A 20549-nucleotide genomic window follows, 5' to 3' on the forward strand; every position below is an offset into this window, starting at 1 on the left:
TATGGATTATGAAGAAGCAGAGAGATCAGGGTTAACTCATTCTTCCAGGGTTGTCCAAACCAAACATCCAGGCTCTGACATTTTGGAGAATTAGGATTATACAAAATGTCATATAGTCAAAGTATGTCATTACTGACCTTAGCTGCAGCTCTCATTACCCAATTCCACAAACATCAGAAGTGAATTTCTTGAGAAAATGAAGAAAAGGTAATTCATAATTAGTGTAATAAACATGGTTTCAGACTGTGCCCAACAGGAGAGGCAGGGATAAAAGACCGTTTTTCAGAGTAGACTTCAACTATCTTAACCATTAGATGATCTTCTGGTAATCCCTGCCTCCATCACTGCACATCTTAAAAGTTCTGCAATAAAAGAAGCAAAGATCTCACAGACGGATTCTCTTGCATTGCACAACCCTGACTGATCCACATAGCAGTTCTATCCTATGGCGACCCAGACTTGCTGTGGAAAAAAGTTGACGTGATCACAATAGAAAACCTAGTTATGGTGGAAAACAACCAGAAGTTTTGCTAACTGCTTAGTGTGCTTCACTTTACAATCTTAATAAAATTTTGCGTGCATAAATTTTTATTTTTAAAAACAAATTGGAGAAGAAACAATTGTATCACATGACAACTTCCAGACTTCCTTTGTGTGCATGCAAACACATACATGTATTTACACACGCTTTCCTCATCCCAGTTGGCTCCCAGTTTTTTGAGATTTATCACACCTTCTCATGTCATTCCCTCCCCACAAAATGACAACCTGACTTTGTCTCTTCACTTTTCCAGGACTAGTTCCTCCCCATATAAAAAGCTGCCTCTTTTCTAACTCCCTGGTTTGTAGTTCACAGCCAATTTCAGCCTTCTTCCTCAGGTAGTTGGATTTCCTCAGTTTCTCAGCCAGTTTCACCCCTCCTACTCTACCTTTTCTAAAACTTCCATTTCCCTCCATGCGTTCTTCAATTTTTTTCTCTTCTGTATTTGACTTGTGAGTTTTCCTCCTCTAACCAAAGATGACAAGGTAGAATAAATTCCGAAGCTCAAACTTAATATCAACTCCATGAAAGAATAGAGTTAAGATGAGAAACAAGTGTATTCATAGCTATTGAAACAACTTAATCTTGCTCTAATAAAACACAGATGCTATACAAAACATTCAAAACCAGAGTAACAGCATTGGTAGCATGGAGTGGGCATGTTCACACTGAATTTCCAGCTATAGCATCAGCAGCAGTCAAGAATCAACTTACGTTTCTTAACAGGCAGCTGGCACTGCACTTTAGGCATATTAGAGATGTCTCTGTGTGCAAAACTTAGATTAATACTTGGATTTTTACCTTCATCTAATACTGCAACAAAAACAATCCTTTAGATATTTCAAAAAATTAAAAATAATACATCACCAAGAAAAAGTTACAAAAAAAAAAGTTACAACAAAGTAGTAACTGCTGATTCACAGAACAGTCCAAATTGGCTTATCAAGGAGCAAAACTGTGTCTGCAAGATTTATAATTTCTAGGGATGGAACCTTTAACTATTCCAAACCTTTATCTACCTGCATTATCTTACAGGACCTGGTAAGCCATCACACACCACTAACAGAAGCAAAATGAGCTCCACAACTAATTATTGGGAATTCTGAACCATAACACTGCTTTTGCAAACACTGTAATTCATTTTGACTATACTTACTATAATTTCAGTTGCAAAATGCCTGAAGGGATGTTCTTCAATGCCTTCAAGCTGTTCGAGCTGAGCGGTCAATAATGGGTATTTCAGGCTTTTCATACAGCTGAAATAAGAAGGGGTGAAACATAAAATCACCAATAAGGTCACAAATAGAGACTATACTAATGTCATTAATGACCAACAGCAAAGTCTACACTCATATTAGCTGCTGCTATTCCCAATATTCCAAGAATGAAAATAAGAATGTCTCTCAGAGAAGCATTCCTTAGAATTAGCCTCCAAAATATGATTATCCTCAGTTATACCTTTGAGTACAAGCACAGGGCCACCAAATTAGCTCTGTATCACAGAGACTAACATTTCTTTACCATTTCCTTGTACTAAAACAATGATTTTTGCCTTTTTTCTCTCACTTCATAAAAATGTAAAGGATTTTTTTTTCATTTTTGAAATACAGCACTGGTTTATATGCTGACAGCATTATAAAAACACTAATAAGATGATTTATTTACTGCCTATGCAATAAATGCCTACTGTTCGTTACTTTATAAAATACAATAATTTGACAAAAAGTGCTCACAACTTCAATAATTCTTCTTTCAGCTCCATGTCATTGTATTCTGATGACTTTTCCATGTTTTTAACAACTTCGTTCACAAAAGGTTTAACAAAGTCCACCACTGCATTACAACATTGGCAGAGACCAAGTTTATCTTCCTGTATTTGTTGTTTTGTGTAAGGCACAGGCAAGGGAGTAAGCTGATTCATAATCATAGCCAAAGATAAGCCCACTGAGTAGGCCTTCTTGTTCTGAAGTTTCAAAAGCACTGAAACAAAGAGAAAATTTTGAGACATTAAGTTATTACTTGCAGGAAGAAAGTGTGAAGAAAAACAATGTGACTGCATAACAAAGCCTTTCATTTCTGGGGAGGAAAGAGACTAATGCCTGAACTAATATGACTAAGTACAGCAAGACTAAACAATATCACCAGCTAGTCTAAGACACTGTAGTTAACATGACCATATAGCTGAGAATGGCATAATAAAGCAGTCCCACATTTCCACACATTCTTCCTTTCTCTGTAGCACAGTCATGTTACCTATTTAGTTGGTATCGAGAACCAACGCTTTTCATCTTTTTATGCAAATCAGAAGAATGTATCTTTCAGCTCAAACATTTCAACTGCTTCAATTACAAATGTAAGTTTTATACCATGAAAATACAGAAATGTATGTTTTAAAAGTTAATTACTGAAAAATTCCCCATTTATATTTTGCAGAATATAAAAAAACTGTAAAGACTACCAGGACAGCAATATTCTGAAACTATTCTAGCAAAGGTTAAACTAATTTGATAAATAAGATTTTTTTTTTCTTCAGAAACTACATGAGCAAGTGAATGTTACCTGTCTGCAGAGGCTGAAGTAGTAGCATGACAGTTGGGCATACTTGCTCTCCCGACGTCTGCTCTATCTGCTCGAGTAAACCCAAAAAAAGTTCCTTCGGACTGCATAGCTGCAAGAGAGGAACAACATACATGTTTTAACCACTATGGTCATAAAATATTAAAAAAAAACAAAACACCACAAACAAACTGCAATACAGAAGTTCCTGAACATTAAGAAAGCAGATCAGAACACCCAAAATAATCTTTAAGGAAATAAATATGAAACAATAAGTACTTCCCTACAGTTAATGCCTTCTGTAACATGTATATGCAAGTACACTTTTATGTAAGCTGAAAACATAGCAAATCTAATGGCATAAAACTTGATTTCTACGTTCTATAAACACCTCACAGTACTGTAGCAAGAAATTCCTTAGGAGCAGAGAGAAAGGAAAAACTTCAGTGTAAATTCCGCTCAGTTTGCAAGTTGTTCTCTAAGTAGGTGAACGAAAGGGAACTGATTTCCTACAGAATAAATTTTATTTCCCTGTTACTCCCTCAGAATCAGCAGATACTCACTGTCATACTGTAACTGCTGAAGACAAGAGGCAGCATTGCTGTGGCTAAACTGACTGCAGAAGCTGGCCATTAAAAACTTTGTATCAGATGAGGTCTAGCTACTTTTTCCTGAGTAATTCTCTGTCTCTATGCTTTGTCTAGTTAATAAATTCTCCAAATTTGTTTAAAGGTTGAATACCTCTGAGAATGCTAATCTTTTGTCTACTTCAGTGAAAACTGGCCTGTGAGCTTAAAAGTTATGCAGAATGGGCAGAAGAACACAGAAGTATTCATGCCCTGTTTTTTTTGGAAATCAGAAGGAGAAAAGGACATCTCCCTTCCCCTTCCCTACAATTAATTTATTTTAACTATGTATTTCAAAGCCATACCTGTACCAACTGATCTAGTATCTTCAGGCAGTGTTCTCGCTTATCATCTTCCTGTTTATATGCTAAAATGCACCTAACAAGAGGAGAAATGAGATTCCAACCCATATTCTTGATGATAACCTACAAAACAGATTTTCAGAGAATAAACGAAAACCTGACATCTTCTAAACACAGAAAAATTGTATATACGAAGGTCAAAAAAAGACAACAGATCAATGTCCTGGTTGCAACCAACACCATAATAATGTCACTGAAAACGTAACATCTATTACTATAAAGTTTTGTACTTGACATACATCGTATTCTCTCCCCCTACCTATCAATATAGATTCATATTTTGTCTAGCTTTCTTTAGTGTAATATTTCTAACACGTATATAGTTCAGAGAATTTACATGGCAATAAATGTCAGACAGGACTAGGTAGAGGGGTTTTGCTGGATTAAGCAAAGCAGAGAAAGAAAGTTTAGAAAAAATATGTTTAAAGTGAGGGGATCAGGATTTTCAATTGTTACACCAAACTCACAGAATTCGTGACTAGATGGGGACCCCCAATAACACTGGGTAAAAATTCCATCTTTCACTTTCTTCCTGAACTTCCTATTTGTGTACAACTTAGTATGTTAGCATCAGCTTAGTCAACTCTTACAGTTTTGACCCATATTATTGTATCTGTCGGTGGTGGTTTGACCCTGGCCAGAAAATAAGCACCCACCAGTCAGCTGCTCATTCTCCACCCACATCAAGATGGGGAAGAGAAACACTGCAAAATAGAGAAAAACTCATGGGTCACGACAAAGATAATTTAAAAAGTGAAGGGAAAAAAGAGGAAAAAAAGCAAGTGATGCAAAGGCAACCACTCACTAACTCCCATCAGCAGACCAATGCCCAGCCAGTCTCTGAGCAACAGCTACCTTGGGAAGACTGTCCCCCTTTTCACTGGCAAGCATGATATTATCTGGTATGGAATCTCTCTTTGATCGAATAGGGTCAGCTGTCCCAGCTGTGTCCCCTTCCAACCTCTTGCAACCCCCCAGTCTGTTTGCCGAGGGGGCAGAGTGAAAAGTAGAAAAGGCACGCACTGCTCAGTAACAGCTGTGACACCAGTGTGTTATCAACCCTGTCTTGGCCACAAACCTAAAGCAGCACCATACAGGCCGCCATGAAGAAAATGCCATTCAGCGCCTCATCTGAAATTCTGTCCTGCAGCAGAGGGCCAAGGGCACTTTCTCTTAGTTATGTTTTCGGCATCTCTTTTCTATTTCCTTAACTCACTAGAAAGTAGTTATTAATGGTTTTCTTAAATTACCATGACTTGACTTCTGTAAACTACCTGCAGTCGCACAAGAACGTGCACTTAACAGACAGCAACTGATTAACTGTTCATATGCACACACTTGCTGCACAGTGAAAGCAGCTTTCCCTTTTTAATAGTTTTATCTATTTAAGTGTGCTTAATGTACAACTAATATATAGTGCAAACTTCAACTCACCTTATTTTTCTCATTTTGAATTACTTCTAACAACTGAGCAGCATATCCATCTTCTAAACATTTCTGACCTGCTACCTGAAACAGATTAAAATCTTCTCCTCTAAAATCAGATTCTTCCAGAATTTGCTAGAAAGAAAACATACATGCTTAATTCCATATTTATAAAAATCAAATCAAAAATAGGTAAATCCAAGTTTTCATTTCAAAATTAGATGTACTGTCACTGTAACTTATCATTTCTTACTAACATCCTTTACATATTAAATGGAGTTACTAAGAGCTACCACAGAACACAAAGCAGTATTTCAGTAGCATTTTCTAACTCTAAACTACAGCACAATATATGGATGATGTATTTTCTACACCAGTCTGCTGGCGATTTGTTCCCTTAGACAGGTACCGTTGAGAGAAATAAGAACAATTCTTTCTCTGGGAGGCAGAACTTGGGATAAGCATCATGCAGAAGTCAATGAAACATGGAGGCTGAACCTAGCTGCCCAATGAGGAGATCTGCTAATGAACGTCTTGTGTTTTGCAGTCATAAAGAAAAACTTGAACTGCTTACATTTGTCATGTTTATGAAGAGAAAAGTACTTACGCATCTTTGTATTATGGCTTGAAGTTCATCAACTGCCATTGTAGTTTGACTTTGTTCTTCTGGCATTGAAAACTATTATAAATTAAGGGGTGCAGTATTAAAACACATGAAGTAAACATAGAGACTGAAAAATAATCACATTACCAAAAAAAAAGCCCAGTAGCAAAATGAGAACAATCTATATGAACAGATCTTATGAAGATTACATGATTTAAAAAAAGGCAAAAATATATTTTTAAGAAATGTATACTGTATTATTCTACTCCCCATATTTGCTGGATTACATAGAAAATAACCTGCATTCTATGTACAGGGAAGCAATTTCTGAGTGCCATCAGGATCATCTTAGGAAGTCAGGAGGCCTTAGCTATGACACAGACACTGAAAACTGCAACTAATACAGCCTGGGGTCGCTGCATACCAACCCTGGACTCCCATGATACACTACGTTTTCTATGCATGTCTTCATTGGATAAGCTCTCTGCTCAGCTCTGACTAGAACACTCTAACCTGATGCCCTGGATGTGCACAGCTGATCCAGACGCTGTGCCAGTTTGTGTCAACAGTGTTTTAGTCCAATCAAGACTACATATGCAACATCAATTCTCTCCTCCCAGTGTCTAGGTTGGTTGTTCAGTGTCCTTTTACCTCTAGATGCAATTAAAAACTTTCTTGCTGAAAACTAAGTAAGCATTTCAATAAAGTTACCATGAGTTACACATAAAATCAAGCTCAATTATTGCATGATATATCAGAGCAGCGGTTGTAATCTTTATAGTTTTGAGTAATTCCACGTGCCTAAACCTGGTTATATAATCACTGTGGCTGTCAATTACCTCTGCACTTCAATAATTGGCAAACTATTCATCCAAGCACCCAAGATTCATATTTACACAGATATTTCAATGTAACATCCTCAATCTTTCCTCCTAAGTTTGACCTCAGCTACCTAACACAGCATCTAGATAACTAAGCTATTTGGACATTTATAAAAAACAGTCAACTCACAATAGCTTAAAAAGCACATATGCGAATTTTATTACTCACAGATCAGGTAACTTCCTATTCTCAACTGCCTAATTTAACACTTTAACTTCACTGCAATCTAGCAATGTTTCAAACCTGATCTTTCTGATTTTGTGATTATCATATACTTTATTAACGCACATTGTACCACTTGAGCTTTTAATTTTGGAGGACGTCACTAAGATGCCCAAAACAATTTACATGTACTTTTGAACGCTCATATTTCGGGGTTTTCAGCCCTCAGAAATTTTACAGTGTACTTACAGCCTTGAAATATGCCCTGGCAGGGATTTGCCAGTTAACCTCGCAGACGGTCTCAGGCCTTAATACTTAATCCAGTTTCTAATTATATCTTTTCACTGGTTCCCGCGGAAAGCGTACAGCATTTAAATAACGAGAAAAAATCCGCTTTTAACCCTCAGGAAGCTCCCTCCTCTACCAAACGCACCCCTCAGCCGCCTCCCCAGGCAGGTACCACACGCAGGCCGATCCCGAGGGCTACTAACGAGCCTCTCGCACACGGCTGGACCAAAGCCCCCAGCTCCGCTTCCTCACCCCTCGCCCCGCCGGCGGAGCCGGGTTCCCCCCGCAGCGCCTCAGCCCGCGGCCGGCCGCGCTCACCCCTCAGCCGCCGCCGCTCTGCCGCCTCCCGCCGGGCCGGGCCACACCGAGACGGCTCCGCCTCCGGTGAGAGGTCAGGGGGAGGGGGGAGGGAGCCGGCAACCGGCAGCCACCACCACCACGATGGCGGCCAGGAGGCCGCAGGGCAGCGCCAAGTGGAAGCCCGGCCGGCGGCGCGCAGGTAAGCTCCGAGTGCCGCTTCCCCCCCCCCGCCCCACGCTGTGGGCTCTCCCTTGTGCCCTCAGGCCGGCGCAGCGGGCTCGCCTAACTCGCTGTAACGGAGGGGGTGAGGAGCGGCGGGACGGCCGGCGGTGCGGGGACGCTACCGCCAGCGCAGTGGGGTTGAGGCGGGCCGGCGGCGGGTGTGGGGCCGGGCCCCGGGCGCTCCGTCCGCCCCCTCAGGCTCCGGGGGGCTGCAGTGTCAGGAGCCCGCCCCCGGCCGTTCGGCTGGTCGGGGAGCCGCGGCTCCGATATTTTCTGTTGGTGAAGGAAGAAAATAAACTCATAGATTTCCATATTCTTGATTTCTAGGAAATAAACATTCAGGTGCTCTGGAAAATGAAGACGTTACTCAGAGGTATAATTTCTGACTAACAATACGTGGTCGTCATGTTGTTTTGCTTCACTTTGCAACTGTATTCTTTGCCTGGCATGGGGTTTTTTTTGGCTTTCTTAGAGTACCGTAAGAGATAGCCAGTACCCCCTTCAGGCAGACTCGTTTGGGACAACGCTGTGTGTCTTTCAACTGCATTCCCCAGTAGTTACTATAAAGATACCTCATCCAAACATTTACAAGAAAAAATACACGTGCATTTCTGTACTCAAGGTAAAAGGGACGACAGTGGGATGCTATCACAGTAGTGAGTGGTATTGTTACTTTTTTTTTCCCCTGGAAACTCTTCGTTTATTCAGTATGTGACTGAAGCGTACCTAGAAGATACCTTTATCATGCTTTAATTTCATTGTTCAATGTGTGGCTTAATTCTTCTTTTACTTCTCAGTTCAGACCTTGTTCTGAAAACAGAATTGTTGATCTTATCCTGAAGGTTTTTGTTAATATGTTAAATGTTTACTGAATCGTTTTCACAACAGCCAGTAAAAGATGGTATGTTGAGACAGTGTATTAGCATTTATATTTTCAGATGGAAAAGTGAGGCAAAGAGATTAAGGACAAATTTTTCTACTACTTTTGAGTTAGGGCTTCCAAAATAGACTCTGCACATATATACATGGTATAATATGCCACAAGTTTATGAATCTGAACTCCACAGTTGTATTTCCTTACTCCGTAGTGCCTGATTTTTGCCAGTTTAATTTCCTTGCATACTTTCCAGTCTTCTTTATTCACTTTAAAAACCAAATCTGAAAGATTTGGCCATGGCAGATTTTTTTGCCATGGGCAGTTACCTAAAAATTCATTTGACTGCATAGAAGACTTTCAGATGAATATCGTGGACCTCTACCAGTTAAGAAAGTAGAATGATTGTACATTGACAGCCTCTGTGGGAGGTGCTGCTAGATGGAGATGAGAGACACCTATGTGGGTCCTGGTAGATGACAGGTTGACCATGAGCCAGCAGTGTGCCCTGGTGGCCAAGAAGGCCAATGGGATCGTGACGTGCATTAAAAGGAGCGTGGCCAGCAGGTCAAGGGAGGTGATCCTCCCCCTCTACTCTGCCCTGGTCAGGTCTCACCTGGAGTACTGTGTCCAGTTCTGGGCTCCCCGGTACAAAAAAGACAGGGATCTCCTGGAAAGAGTCCAGCGGAGGGCCACAAAGATGATACGGGGCCTGGAGCATCTTCCCTATGAGAGACCTGGGTCTGTTCAGCCTGGAGAAAGAAGACTGAGAGGGGATCTTATCAATGTTTATAAATACCTGAAGCGTGGGAGACAGAGGGATTTGGCCAGCCTCTTTCCAGTGGTTTGTGGGGACAGGACAAGGGGTAATGGCCACAAAACTGAGCACAGAAAGTTCTGCACCAACATGAGAAAGAACTTCTTCATGGTGAGGGTGACAGAGCACTGGAACAGGCTGCCCAGGGAGGTTGTGGAGTCTCCTTCTCTGGAGATATTCAAGGCCCGTCTGGACGCCTACCTGGGCAGCCTGCTCTAAGGAACCTGCTTTGGCAGCGGGGTTGGACCCGATGATCTTTCGAGGTCCCTTCCAACCCCTACAATTCTGTGATTCTGTGATATCATTGATATTTGATAAAGATACAGGTGGAGAACTGTTCATGGAAGCTACTCTCTGTGTCATTCAATATCCTTTATGTTACAGGAAAGCAGCTCTGGAGGCTGCTACTAGAAAGAAGATTGAATTTGAGAAAAAAGCACTGCATATTGTTGAGCAGCTCTTGGAAGAGAACATTACTGAAGAGTTCCTTCTGAATTCTGTATGTGTTGCAAATTTTTACACTATTTTGTATCTCAGCATTCAACTTTTTAAGTTCTTGGAGTGATTTGCTGAAGTTTAAAGTAAACAAGGTTATTCTCTCTCTTGTCAGCTCTGATTGCCTTATTTTCAGGGGTTTTGTAGTGAAAATATGCTGTAGTTTTGTATGTATTTATGAATCCTCACTTTAATACCTTTGTTTATATCCACAGGTTTTGGACTCAGAGGTGAAGTATAAAAAGTTAGGTCCATATCATGTCCTCTGTGAATTTAGACAACGGTACTCTTTACCCCACAGTTCATACTGGCAGCACAATTTTTATAATACCACTGGGATGCTATGAGGATTATTCCTGTTAAAGTTGTAAATACATTGGTAGATAGGTGTATATAACATATAAAGAGAGGAAAATTGTGAGAATAGGTACCACACTAGAGGCAAAATGATGAGGCTTTTGTATATATAAGAATATATAAGTATATATAAGAAGTATCCATGTCTTTCTTTCCCTCCGAGTATTTACCTTGTTACCAATTTTACTTCGGAGGTTCTGAATGCTGTTTATGAAACTTACTTGATACTACTATAAAATAAAATCTATTTACTTGCTTATGAGAAGTTTTGAGTGTGAAAAATGACCTTCCAGTATCTATTGTTGAACTGTTTTCTTGTCATTTCAGGGAAAAAGTATTACTCCATCTCACTATAAAGATATTGTTGATGAACGGTCTATCATCAAATTATGTGGTTATCCTATATGTCAAAATAAACTGGAAAATGTAAGTTGCTTTTTATTAATGCTGTTAACATAAGAACCTCTTAGTGGTTTTTATATTCTTGCATTTTCTTTTTCATTTTAAAGTTAAAATATTAAACATAGATAAAAAATACTGTTAAGTAATGGGCCAGATATCCTGTCATTCCATTTCAGCTTAAGACTTCTGAAGTAAAAAGTTAAATCTGACCTGTTGACAATCATTGCTGTATGACAGAATCAGTTAGCATATTAAAATATGTGCATTAAGAATCAAGTTTTATGTAAAGTCATGACAGAGGTGACAGTCTTGCTGATGAAAGTATATCATTTTAGGTGCCAAAACAGAAGTACAGAATTTCAACAAAAACTAACAGAGTTTATGATATTACTGAAAGAAAGGTATGGTAACAAGCTATTTCTATACTGTATTTAATATTGTTTCTACATTAGAAATGCATTTTGTAAAAGTATTCATATAGTGGCTTGATTCAGAACCAACATGTTTGGATCTGCTCTTTGAACTTTTTTGATTATGTAGAATCCAACACAGGCTCGTTTCTGATAATGAAAGTGCAAAAAGGAGCAGGGGGGTGGGGAGAAAAAGAAAAAACTAAGAGTGATTTGTGGGGAATGAGGATAGACCTGTTTGGTAGGTTTGGTTTCTCACATAAATTAAAAAATTGATTGTAAGCTGAAAAAGAAATATGAATTGGTACTTAAATTTCACAGGTATGAAAAACAATTGATTTTGTCCCTTTCGTTGAGTATTAAAGATGTCTTTAGTCATACTTTACATACTGCTTTGTTTCCAGTGCTTCTGCAGCAACTTCTGCTACAGAGCATCTAAATATTTTGAAGCTCAAATTTCCAAAAGTCCAGTATGGATGCGAGAAGAAGAAATGTAAGTATAACCTTATATATTTGTAGTTCATTTTGAGGATGCTATTTTCTCTATCCAAACTGTGATGGTAATTAATTAGTTGCAATACATCCAAATGGTTAGGCTGAAGCAAATGTAACTGGTGTTAACATGTTAGCTGAGTATAGTGTCAATTTCAGAAGTGTTGTTGCAGTATGGATTACTGTAATTGACATGGCTCAGTTCTGCTCATGACTACTCAACAGACATGACTGTGTTAGTTTAGAGGGCAGGCTAGTCATAAATAATAATGACGTCCTGGTAACTTTAAAATTTCTTGTGATTGGATTCTTAAAAGCCACATAACATAATGCAAAGAATTAATTAATCTTATCTTGGTACAAAAGATTTTCTAATTATAGCAGAGCACTTGCATTGGGCTTAAAGTTAGACTGTGAAGGCTTACACCTGAAAGCAGACTATAAATGAAGAGGTTCTTTATCCTGCATAACACTAATTTCAGATTGCCCATTTCCTACTGTTACTGCAATACACACTTTGGAAGAGTGTAATATGGTTCACGTTTTAATATGCTGACTAGTTCAAGAAACATAGGCTTGCAAATAATGAATTGAGCCACTGGGTGTCACTGTTCAACAATAAATACTTACCTAGAGAACATTCAGGTAAATTTTTCATTCTCCAAAATACTACTTTTCATAGTACCCTGGTTTTCAACAGAATAACCAAGCTGAAATTATATATCTGAGCTCAGTTTCACAGATCCGATCAATCATGTGAAATACCTGATCAATAAGAGTAGTGGTTTAGAACACCCTGATACGGTAGGTAAAACTGTTTTCTTTGTGAAATATTTAAATAAACTTACCAGTATTATTGTGGTATTGTTACTTGCTCTCTCTAAAGAAAGTGTTTATTGTTAACATTAAAAGCATACAGTTCTGATATGCCTGATGTACTTAATTATGTATGCTGGGGTGGGTATATTTTCCAAAACAAGCAAAACAAAAATGCAAAAAAAAAAAAACAGGTAGTGCATGGCTAGTTATGTCTGTTTGCATAATCACATACATTTGCACACATTGTACGTTTACACATGAGAATATCTGAAATTCTTTTGAAAGAAAAAGCTAAAAACCTCAATTTTAATCTCTAAAGAGTAAGTATTTGGAATTAATAATTTAAATCATTTTATGTTATCACCTTTAGTTTCCAGACTCAATTCACTCATATGACTGGTGCAGCTTTCATCTTTTTTAAACCTATTGTTTTTTATATATATACTGACTGAGTTTAAGGTTTTATAGCATTGACTTGTATTCAGTGCATGTTTAAAAGGTTTTCTTTCACTCATAAGGCAGGTGAGGATTTCAACATTCAGTGTTGGGTAAGATAAATAGCATTATGATGTTACCTTATAACTGAATCCAAGCAGATGAACTGCAGGTAGAATTTTGGAAAGAAACCCATCAGAATCTGTTTCGTAACAGTTCTTCGAGCTTCTGGAAATTTTTTGAACTCAATTTTCCTAAAGCAGCATAACTGTAATAGTCTGATTTTGACCAAATAAAAATTCAAATTAGAAAAAAAAAAGATATCCTGAATATTCATATTTCTTGCATGAATTTGGAGCATTTTCTTACAAACTGCACAGAACCCTTTTTACTATAGGGACTCTTGTGACCAGATGAGGATATGAGTATGTTTAGCTTCATGAAGAAACCAAGGGGTGATCTGAAAGCAGTCTATAGCTACTTGGGAGGGGAAAAAATGCAAAGATGACAGACCCAAACTGTTCTTGGTTGGTTACAGAAATCTTAACAAGGGGTGACTGTTAAGCGTACTGTGCTTTGAACAGAGGATGTTGGACTAGGAGATCATTAGAGGTCCCTTCCAGCCTTAACTGTATCTTCTGTGTGTATGTGTATTTCAAGAGCATTGATTTAGCAGAAAACTTTTCATTCTTTGTCTTCTTTTTGCAGACCACCAGACATAGAGCTGCTGCAGGAGGGGCAGAGGTACACTGAACAATACTTTTTTATGTGCATTTATAGTTACAAGTATTAGCATCATATAAAATAAAAGGAGAATCTTTGATTTTATGTGTTACAGAAAAGACCTTATTAGAGCCTACACAAAGGATTATTTGTCTCTCTCTCTTTTTTTTTTTATCTTTGTGATTCTAAGCAGGCATGTTTGACCTGTATGATTTAGTGTACAGCTGTTCTTGGCCTGTATGTTGTAATTGAGTCTGTTGAAATCTGAAACAAATACACTGTTTGTACTTTGCATATTTTATACCATCTATTCTTTAAAAAAAAATGGTACCAATTATATGTGATGAAAGCTTCTGTACTTCCTATTCTGAAACATCAGTATCTGCTAGATTAAAATCATGCTACTCTGTCATCTCTCTGTACCTTGCTGTGTGTATTATGGCTTTGTTTGTTTTCTCTTGCAATACACGGCCATTAGATGGCAAACTTACATATGCTAAAAGAGCTCTGCTGGCCTGCTGATTTTAGAGTACTGTGTTCATAGCTATGTTGAGATGCTGATCTTAATTTTGAATTGCAATTTATTAAAAATTCATTATGCTAAGTTTAACCTCATTTTGTTGTCTTTAATAATAACTTACTATTCTAATTGCCAATGAGCAACTGGGAATTTATTTCTCTAAATGATGTCTGTACTTGCTATCTTGATTGCACAACAGTAAAACTCCTTGCATTTAAAGACTTTTGGAAGATAAATGATTTATAGAGCAAAAAAGTACACTTCTACTATAAGGGAAAATGTTTTGTTTATCTTACATGAGAAAGAAAAGCTATTATAGGTAACACCCATTTCTTATTTCATTGATGGCTTGTGTTTTCTGTTACAGCGGCGAGTCTGGAGAAGAGGTGAAACTACGTGATGAAGCAATTAAAGCTTCTGACATTGAAAATCCTAGGCTATCTTCAAATCCATGTGAATCTACTTCTCATGACACAGCCAGTGACAGCAGTAGTGATACCGAACAAGAATTTGTTTCTTCTGTTCTACCAGGAAGTCAGTCAAGTTCAGCTAATCTTGCACAGCAATTGCACAGAAACAGCATCCTCAAAAAGAAACATATTCAGAAAGCCTATTCCAGCCCTAAAGCTGAAGACTTGGATGTGGTAGAAGCCACGGAACAACTATGTAATTGTAAATTTGATGTTCAGGATGAAATGCATGCTTGCTCTGTTCGAAATAACGTAACTGCAACACCTTCAAAAAATACTACTTCAGGAACATCAAATGCTTCAGAAAACTATGAAAACACCTATAGCGGATCACAGATAGTTTTTCTAGGTGTGAGCAAAAAAGGGGCAGAACGTCTTACAAGAATACTAGCTAACTCAAAACAATATAAAAAAACTGAACTGCAGGATCCAGTTAATTCCTTGGCTGCCAAAGGCAGTTTATTAGAAGTCCTTAATCAAACACTTACTGAATGGAGAACTGAGGAAACTTTAAAATTTCTCTATGGTCCAAACTACACTTCTTTATGCTCATCAGAATGCAAATCATCCGCCAACCAAGAAAGTGAAGAACTTGATGAGGATGACTTAGATGCAGCTGATGATCTTGACACTGTTGCAGCAGGGGAGTCTGAAAACAGTTTGAACTATTCCTTACCTTATACAGGCTCAGGTGGAGTAGCTAAGCCTGTGCCTAGTTACGAAAAGTTAAAAGAAGAAACAGAATTCCTAGAACTCCGAGTAAAAGAGTTCTATAAAGGGAAGTGCATCTTGGCTGAAGAGGCAGTGACACATGCACAAACAGAGGAACTTCCAAGCAAAGACAAAGTAAGTGTCCATGAGATAGTGTCCAGGCTATTTAAAGCCTGCTTTCAAGCAGTTATTACAAGCTTTTTGTCTCTGTAAGTGGATATGGCCAAGGTACCATCAAGCTATTAATGTGAACTAGTAAAAGGAAGGTTGACTAGATTCAAAACAATCCCATCAGGTTGAGGAAACATATTTTAGGTTGAAAAAGAATGACTGTTTGGAATACATTCAGTTCTGACAGCAGCCTTTCAGTTTTGTGAAGCCTGAAAGATTATTCCATTTGCTCAAGCACAGTTTGATCATGGACTGAGGCAAGCAGAGGAGGTACTGGTAAGTTGGAATGGGAGAGGAGTTGAGAACTATCTGAGCCCTGTGTAGTTTTTACAAGAGAATGGGTCAAGGAGCTATAGCTGTTGTAATCTCAGCAGAAAGGTCAACTACAACTGCTGTCATCACTTCCGAGGCCTGTCCTTTCCAGCACCTCTACATCTTATAAAGACTCTACAATTGTTGCGTTGCATAATTGCAGTGAGGAGAAGCTGTTAAAGAATCAATGTAAGAACAGTTTATTGGCAAGAAAAACTGGTGATTAAAGAGAAGGAAGGACTAGGGCTTCTAAGAGTCTTTATAGCGAAGGCTTTCTCTAAAACTGATGCCTTGGAGGGCGGGTAAGGAAGATTTATGTAGAAGAAACAAATCTGTCATAAGACAGAGTAGGCCTTGGCTGAAGGAAAAACATGATATTTTTCTCTTCCCCTTTAATTCATTAGATAAAATTTATATCTACATTTTTGCCTTTAATTCATGACAAGGATTGGATTTCTTTCTTTTTAGTAAGACTAGATCTCTGAGATTATCTATTGTTAAAATTCTTTGAGTTGGAGCCTGCTGATTTGTTTACATATGTTGCTGTAACCTATACAATTTTTTTTGGGGGGGGGGGGCGGGGGGGGGGGGGGTGGAAGTCTGGAGGGTTGTAGACTTAAAGAAGTATAGAGTGCTCTGAGGTTTCTCTCTGATCCTTCCAGGTCAGGCAGGCCAGCTGTTAGCAATAAGGTGGTCTTGTCAGTACTGTAGAACAGTGCGCTAACTGTGCTAGGTAGGTTGTACAGTTTGTAATGGCATCTGAAATTGCTTTTACTTCTAAATATTTGCATCAGAGGGTATAACTTTCACAGTGCTGCTTCCGGTAAAATAAAACTATTACATTGCTTCCTGCAAAAAGTTTAGACATAATTTTGAAGGAATTTACCATTGAATTAAAGTATCTAGCATACTGCTTTGCAAGAAAAGAGGAAAAGTAGGTTAGCTGCAAACTGTATATGGGGTCAAATCAACCAGCATTCTGTCTATTAAAAATTACTAATTGTTTTTTTCTCTTTCTTCGTTCAGAGATGAGTTTTCCTATGTTTAAACATTTATTGATAATCTGTAACTATTTTGATGCATAGCCTGCAATTAAGTATTAGGTTATAATTGTTAAAGGTTTTAATGTTGTAATACAGGATGATGAACAGCAAGATCTCACGTTCCCACTTGTTGATTCAAATGCACAAATGCAGATTAGAAAGCGAATCGTCCTTGAAAAACTGAGAAAAGCGTAAGTATTCTTTACTTCAGTAAATATCAAATTGAAGTTGGTGCTCATTCATCATCATTTTAAGTAATAAACACACTGTGCAAGGACATTCTTGCCTTTTTCTGAGTGGCATTACTCATAATTTCTAATCATTGCCCTAAAGAACTTATTTCTAAGACATTTCTAAGTCATCTGTGATAAAGCAGCAGATGTCAGTTTGCACAGCCTGCTGAGGTGGATGTCAGAATCTCACTGCTAAAGTGTTCTCTAACAGAAATTTCTCCCTTCCTGCATGCACCAGAACTTGTAGTTGACAGCATTCACGGCGGGCAGGACAGCATGGTCCCACTCTTTAGCACTTGGCTGAAGGCATGTTGCTGTGCTGTTACACGGAAAACTTCTGTGTTTTCTCAATCAAAATGTTGGTGCAACACATGAAGCTTAAAATAAGAATGTGCTTCAAAAAAAAAATAATCCACAGCACCCTTTATTTATCAGACTCTTTCTTCTCACATATCTGGAAACAACTAAACTATCTAATTTCTTGCAAGTTGTTTAGAAACAGATTCTGATGGACCTAAAATAGGAACTGTAAATCAACAGTATCTGAACATATAAATATAGAATATGTATATATAAAATAATAAATTATTTTAAAATAGCTGTGTATACTGTATGTAACTTATGTATGTACTACATGTAATTTTCATTGTGGTAAAGCACTTATTTCCTGGTATGTTCAGGTGAAGCCAGTGGGAATATGAATGTGCACAGCAGAGTTCTTGTAAAACATGCAGTGATATAGAGGCAAATAGAAATCGTAATTCTTCCAGCAATATCAACACACTACATGCACATATAAATGTAAATATTCAAATGCAAGAGGATATTAACTATTAAACAAGTAAATAGAGGCAAAAGTTTCATCTTAAATCAACCTCTGAAATGTGAAGAGTACATGTTATTTCCAGCACTTGTGGATATGGAGACCTAGTTAAACAGTGTGTGTGTTTTGTGGTGTGCTGTATCAAGTTTTACATGCAGTCAGGTAGAGAGGCAATCTGTGTTTGAAATTTTCTGATTGCCTGCTACCATCATGGTTCTAGTTATCAGGCTTACAATGGAGTGCTGTATCCTCTTTATGTAGTATAAGAGTTAGCAGATAGATTCTCTGTGGGAACCTCATTTAGGCATGCAGTTTTTCCTTTTGTACCGTTATTTTTCAACCACGTAAATATAAACATTGAAAGCATTTATGAGGCCTGGAATTGCAATCCTCATAATGTAAAACTTTTTTTTTTTTTTTTACAAGAATGTCATATCAGAACTGATATGGAAGTTAACAGAGTATGCATGTAAAATACAGTTAATTTCTACTTAACTTTCACACTAAACTTGTTACAAGCAAGCTGTTTTAAAGTGAAGGTATTGCCCAAACACCACTGAGAGAAATATGAAATATAAACATCATGCTAGATCTATTGCACAAAAATAACACTATTCTTTTTCTATTTACTTTAATGAGCTCTGGTAGAGAAGAAGTTAAAAACTTGAGAAAAAAATAAAAACAGAGGAAAACATATATTAACCAGTGTCTTTTGCCTTCTAGATTACCTGCAGTTTTGGGCCCTCTTCAGATTACTCTAGGGGACGTTTACACAGAGCTAAAAAATCTTGTGAAAACTTTCCAGTAAGTATTGGTCTTTAATTAGAGATTCTTCTTGATTGATTAATTAAACATCCTGTTGAATGATTTGTGATTTGGGCACAGAGAGGATCCCCCTGCAGATTTTTCCCTTTTCTGGCTGTGTGTTCATGTAGGTAATGCCACGTTCCCTGTGGACTAACGAGCCCTTCCTTGCTCCTGACAGTGGCTGGGTCACCAGGAGTATTTGCATATTTTAAAAAACTAGGCCAGTGGTCTCTGGAGGATGGTGGTGAGTCTTTTAAAGGTTCTGCTACCTCATCACCTCCTATTAAGCGTGAGTTTCTGAGATCTGTCACTTTCTTTTGCTCTGGCTCCCTGTAGCTGGGCTAACTGGTTTTAATGTGATTAATAATTGTTACCACTAACTTCTACAGCTGGGAAGAAGGCCCAGCTTGAGCCGTCTTGCCCATTTCAAGGGGAAGTAGACCTAGGGTACGCTCCGTCACCACAATTAGAAGCACTGAAGAGGGTATTTGGAAACACTGGGACTAAAGAAAAGAGGGAAATCAGAATTGTGGTAACTTCTTTGAATATTTTTAGGTTTTGTTTGGGCCACAACTCCTATATCTTAGACCTAGATCATGTCCTGCATCTTGAAGCATTGTCAGAAAAAGGAGCAACAAGAGTTATTAACTCTGTGTATGCTATCACTCTTGGAACTCTTTCCCCCTGCCCCCCACCCTGTCCCCCAGTAAACTGCATGATGTTTACATGTGAAATTACCAAAGCCCATTCTTGCGGTATTTGCAACAAGACATCTAGGCTTTGGTGAACAGAAACCCAACTCCACCTAATTCCTCATGATTTATCTGATATCTGGAAGAACACCACAAAAACACAGATTTCTATATATGTTGGATTTTTTTTACTATGGAAGATAATCATTTCCTTTCTGGTGATTCTGTGCACGATCTCGTATTTAAGAGTTCCTAGTGTTTGAACTTGATTTTGCAATTGCAGTCATTTAATTGTGATTTTATTTTAACAACATTGAAACTGGGAAAGATATTTTTGGTTATACTGGAGCGGCATCTATATACTGTATATATACTGGTTCTTTGAATAAGGTCTTTGTATCTTAAAACTGTGCATTTTTCTTGCTCTGCAGTCTAAATGCTTAGTAGTGATAGAACTGGAAAAAACTGTTCGGTCTTTTTCAGTCTACTTTTTGTATGCTTACATTAAAAGGAGGAAGGTTACCTGGAGGTTCTCAAAAGCAGAACTTACATTTCAAATTATTTTTGCTATTCAAAGATAATGTGGCCTGAATATTTTAAAAGCAGTTTATAGCGAAGGAGCCTTGAAGCCAAAATAGCCTTCTAAAAACGTAGATATACACTTAAAAACACATGTGGATTTACAGGATGGAACCAAATCTAATTAATTTGGGTTTTGATCCAAAAATGTTATTGTTAATATCTCTTAGTGGAAGTGTGAGACCTGGCTAACGTAGCAATAATTTGCTATTTTTTAATTCTCCACAGATCTCTTTCTGATCCTTCAGATAACACTGAATGAGTTGATTTTTCAGTCTCTTTTGTTAAGGAGTAAGTTGAAGGGAATGGTAGCAAGTTCTTGGGGTTCTTTTGCTGTGAAGATTCCAGACAAATTGCTTAGAAATTCTGCTTTTTGGGAGGAGGGTGGCTGACAAC

General features: G+C 38.0%; 2 protein-coding genes across 8 annotated transcripts in view; one reads left to right on the forward strand and one right to left on the reverse strand.

Annotated features, from left to right (window-relative positions):
* Positions 1 to 7894, reverse strand: part of GLMN (glomulin, FKBP associated protein) — a 21444-nt gene extending 13550 nt beyond the window's left edge. For 3 of the 7 annotated variants that reach the window (XR_004777288.2, XM_035537694.2, XM_035537692.2), the window contains exons 1-7: positions 7765 to 7894; positions 6118 to 6189; positions 5520 to 5645; positions 4029 to 4148; positions 3101 to 3209; positions 2275 to 2521; positions 1698 to 1797 (exon numbers count right to left, since the gene is read on the reverse strand). Coding sequence is in view for 6 of the 7 variants with exons in the window: in XM_035537694.2 (XP_035393587.1) it covers positions 1698 to 1797; positions 2275 to 2521; positions 3101 to 3209; positions 4029 to 4148; positions 5520 to 5645; positions 6118 to 6183 (768 nt within the window). In the remaining variant the exon portion in view is untranslated. Of the gene's footprint in view, positions 1 to 1697; positions 1798 to 2274; positions 2522 to 3100; positions 3210 to 4028; positions 4149 to 5519; positions 5646 to 6117; positions 6190 to 7698 lie in introns of those variants that run through there. The other 4 variants (XM_050712259.1, XM_035537693.2, XM_050712260.1 and 1 more) reach the window with 4 other exon arrangements.
* RPAP2 (RNA polymerase II associated protein 2) overlaps positions 7814 to 20549 on the forward strand; it is a 37104-nt gene continuing 24368 nt past the window's right edge. The window contains exons 1-10 of the mRNA XM_035537689.2: positions 7814 to 7945; positions 8296 to 8341; positions 10044 to 10158; positions 10839 to 10937; positions 11249 to 11314; positions 11728 to 11816; positions 13778 to 13813; positions 14680 to 15628; positions 17116 to 17210; positions 18799 to 18879. Coding sequence (XP_035393582.1) covers positions 7888 to 7945; positions 8296 to 8341; positions 10044 to 10158; positions 10839 to 10937; positions 11249 to 11314; positions 11728 to 11816; positions 13778 to 13813; positions 14680 to 15628; positions 17116 to 17210; positions 18799 to 18879 — 1634 coding nt within the window. The 5' untranslated portion in view covers positions 7814 to 7887. The remainder of the gene's footprint in view (positions 7946 to 8295; positions 8342 to 10043; positions 10159 to 10838; positions 10938 to 11248; positions 11315 to 11727; positions 11817 to 13777; positions 13814 to 14679; positions 15629 to 17115; positions 17211 to 18798; positions 18880 to 20549) is intronic.

This window comes from Cygnus atratus, chromosome 8 (assembly GCF_013377495.2).
Source record: "Cygnus atratus isolate AKBS03 ecotype Queensland, Australia chromosome 8, CAtr_DNAZoo_HiC_assembly, whole genome shotgun sequence".
In the NCBI taxonomy this organism is placed as follows: Eukaryota; Metazoa; Chordata; class Aves; order Anseriformes; family Anatidae; genus Cygnus; species Cygnus atratus.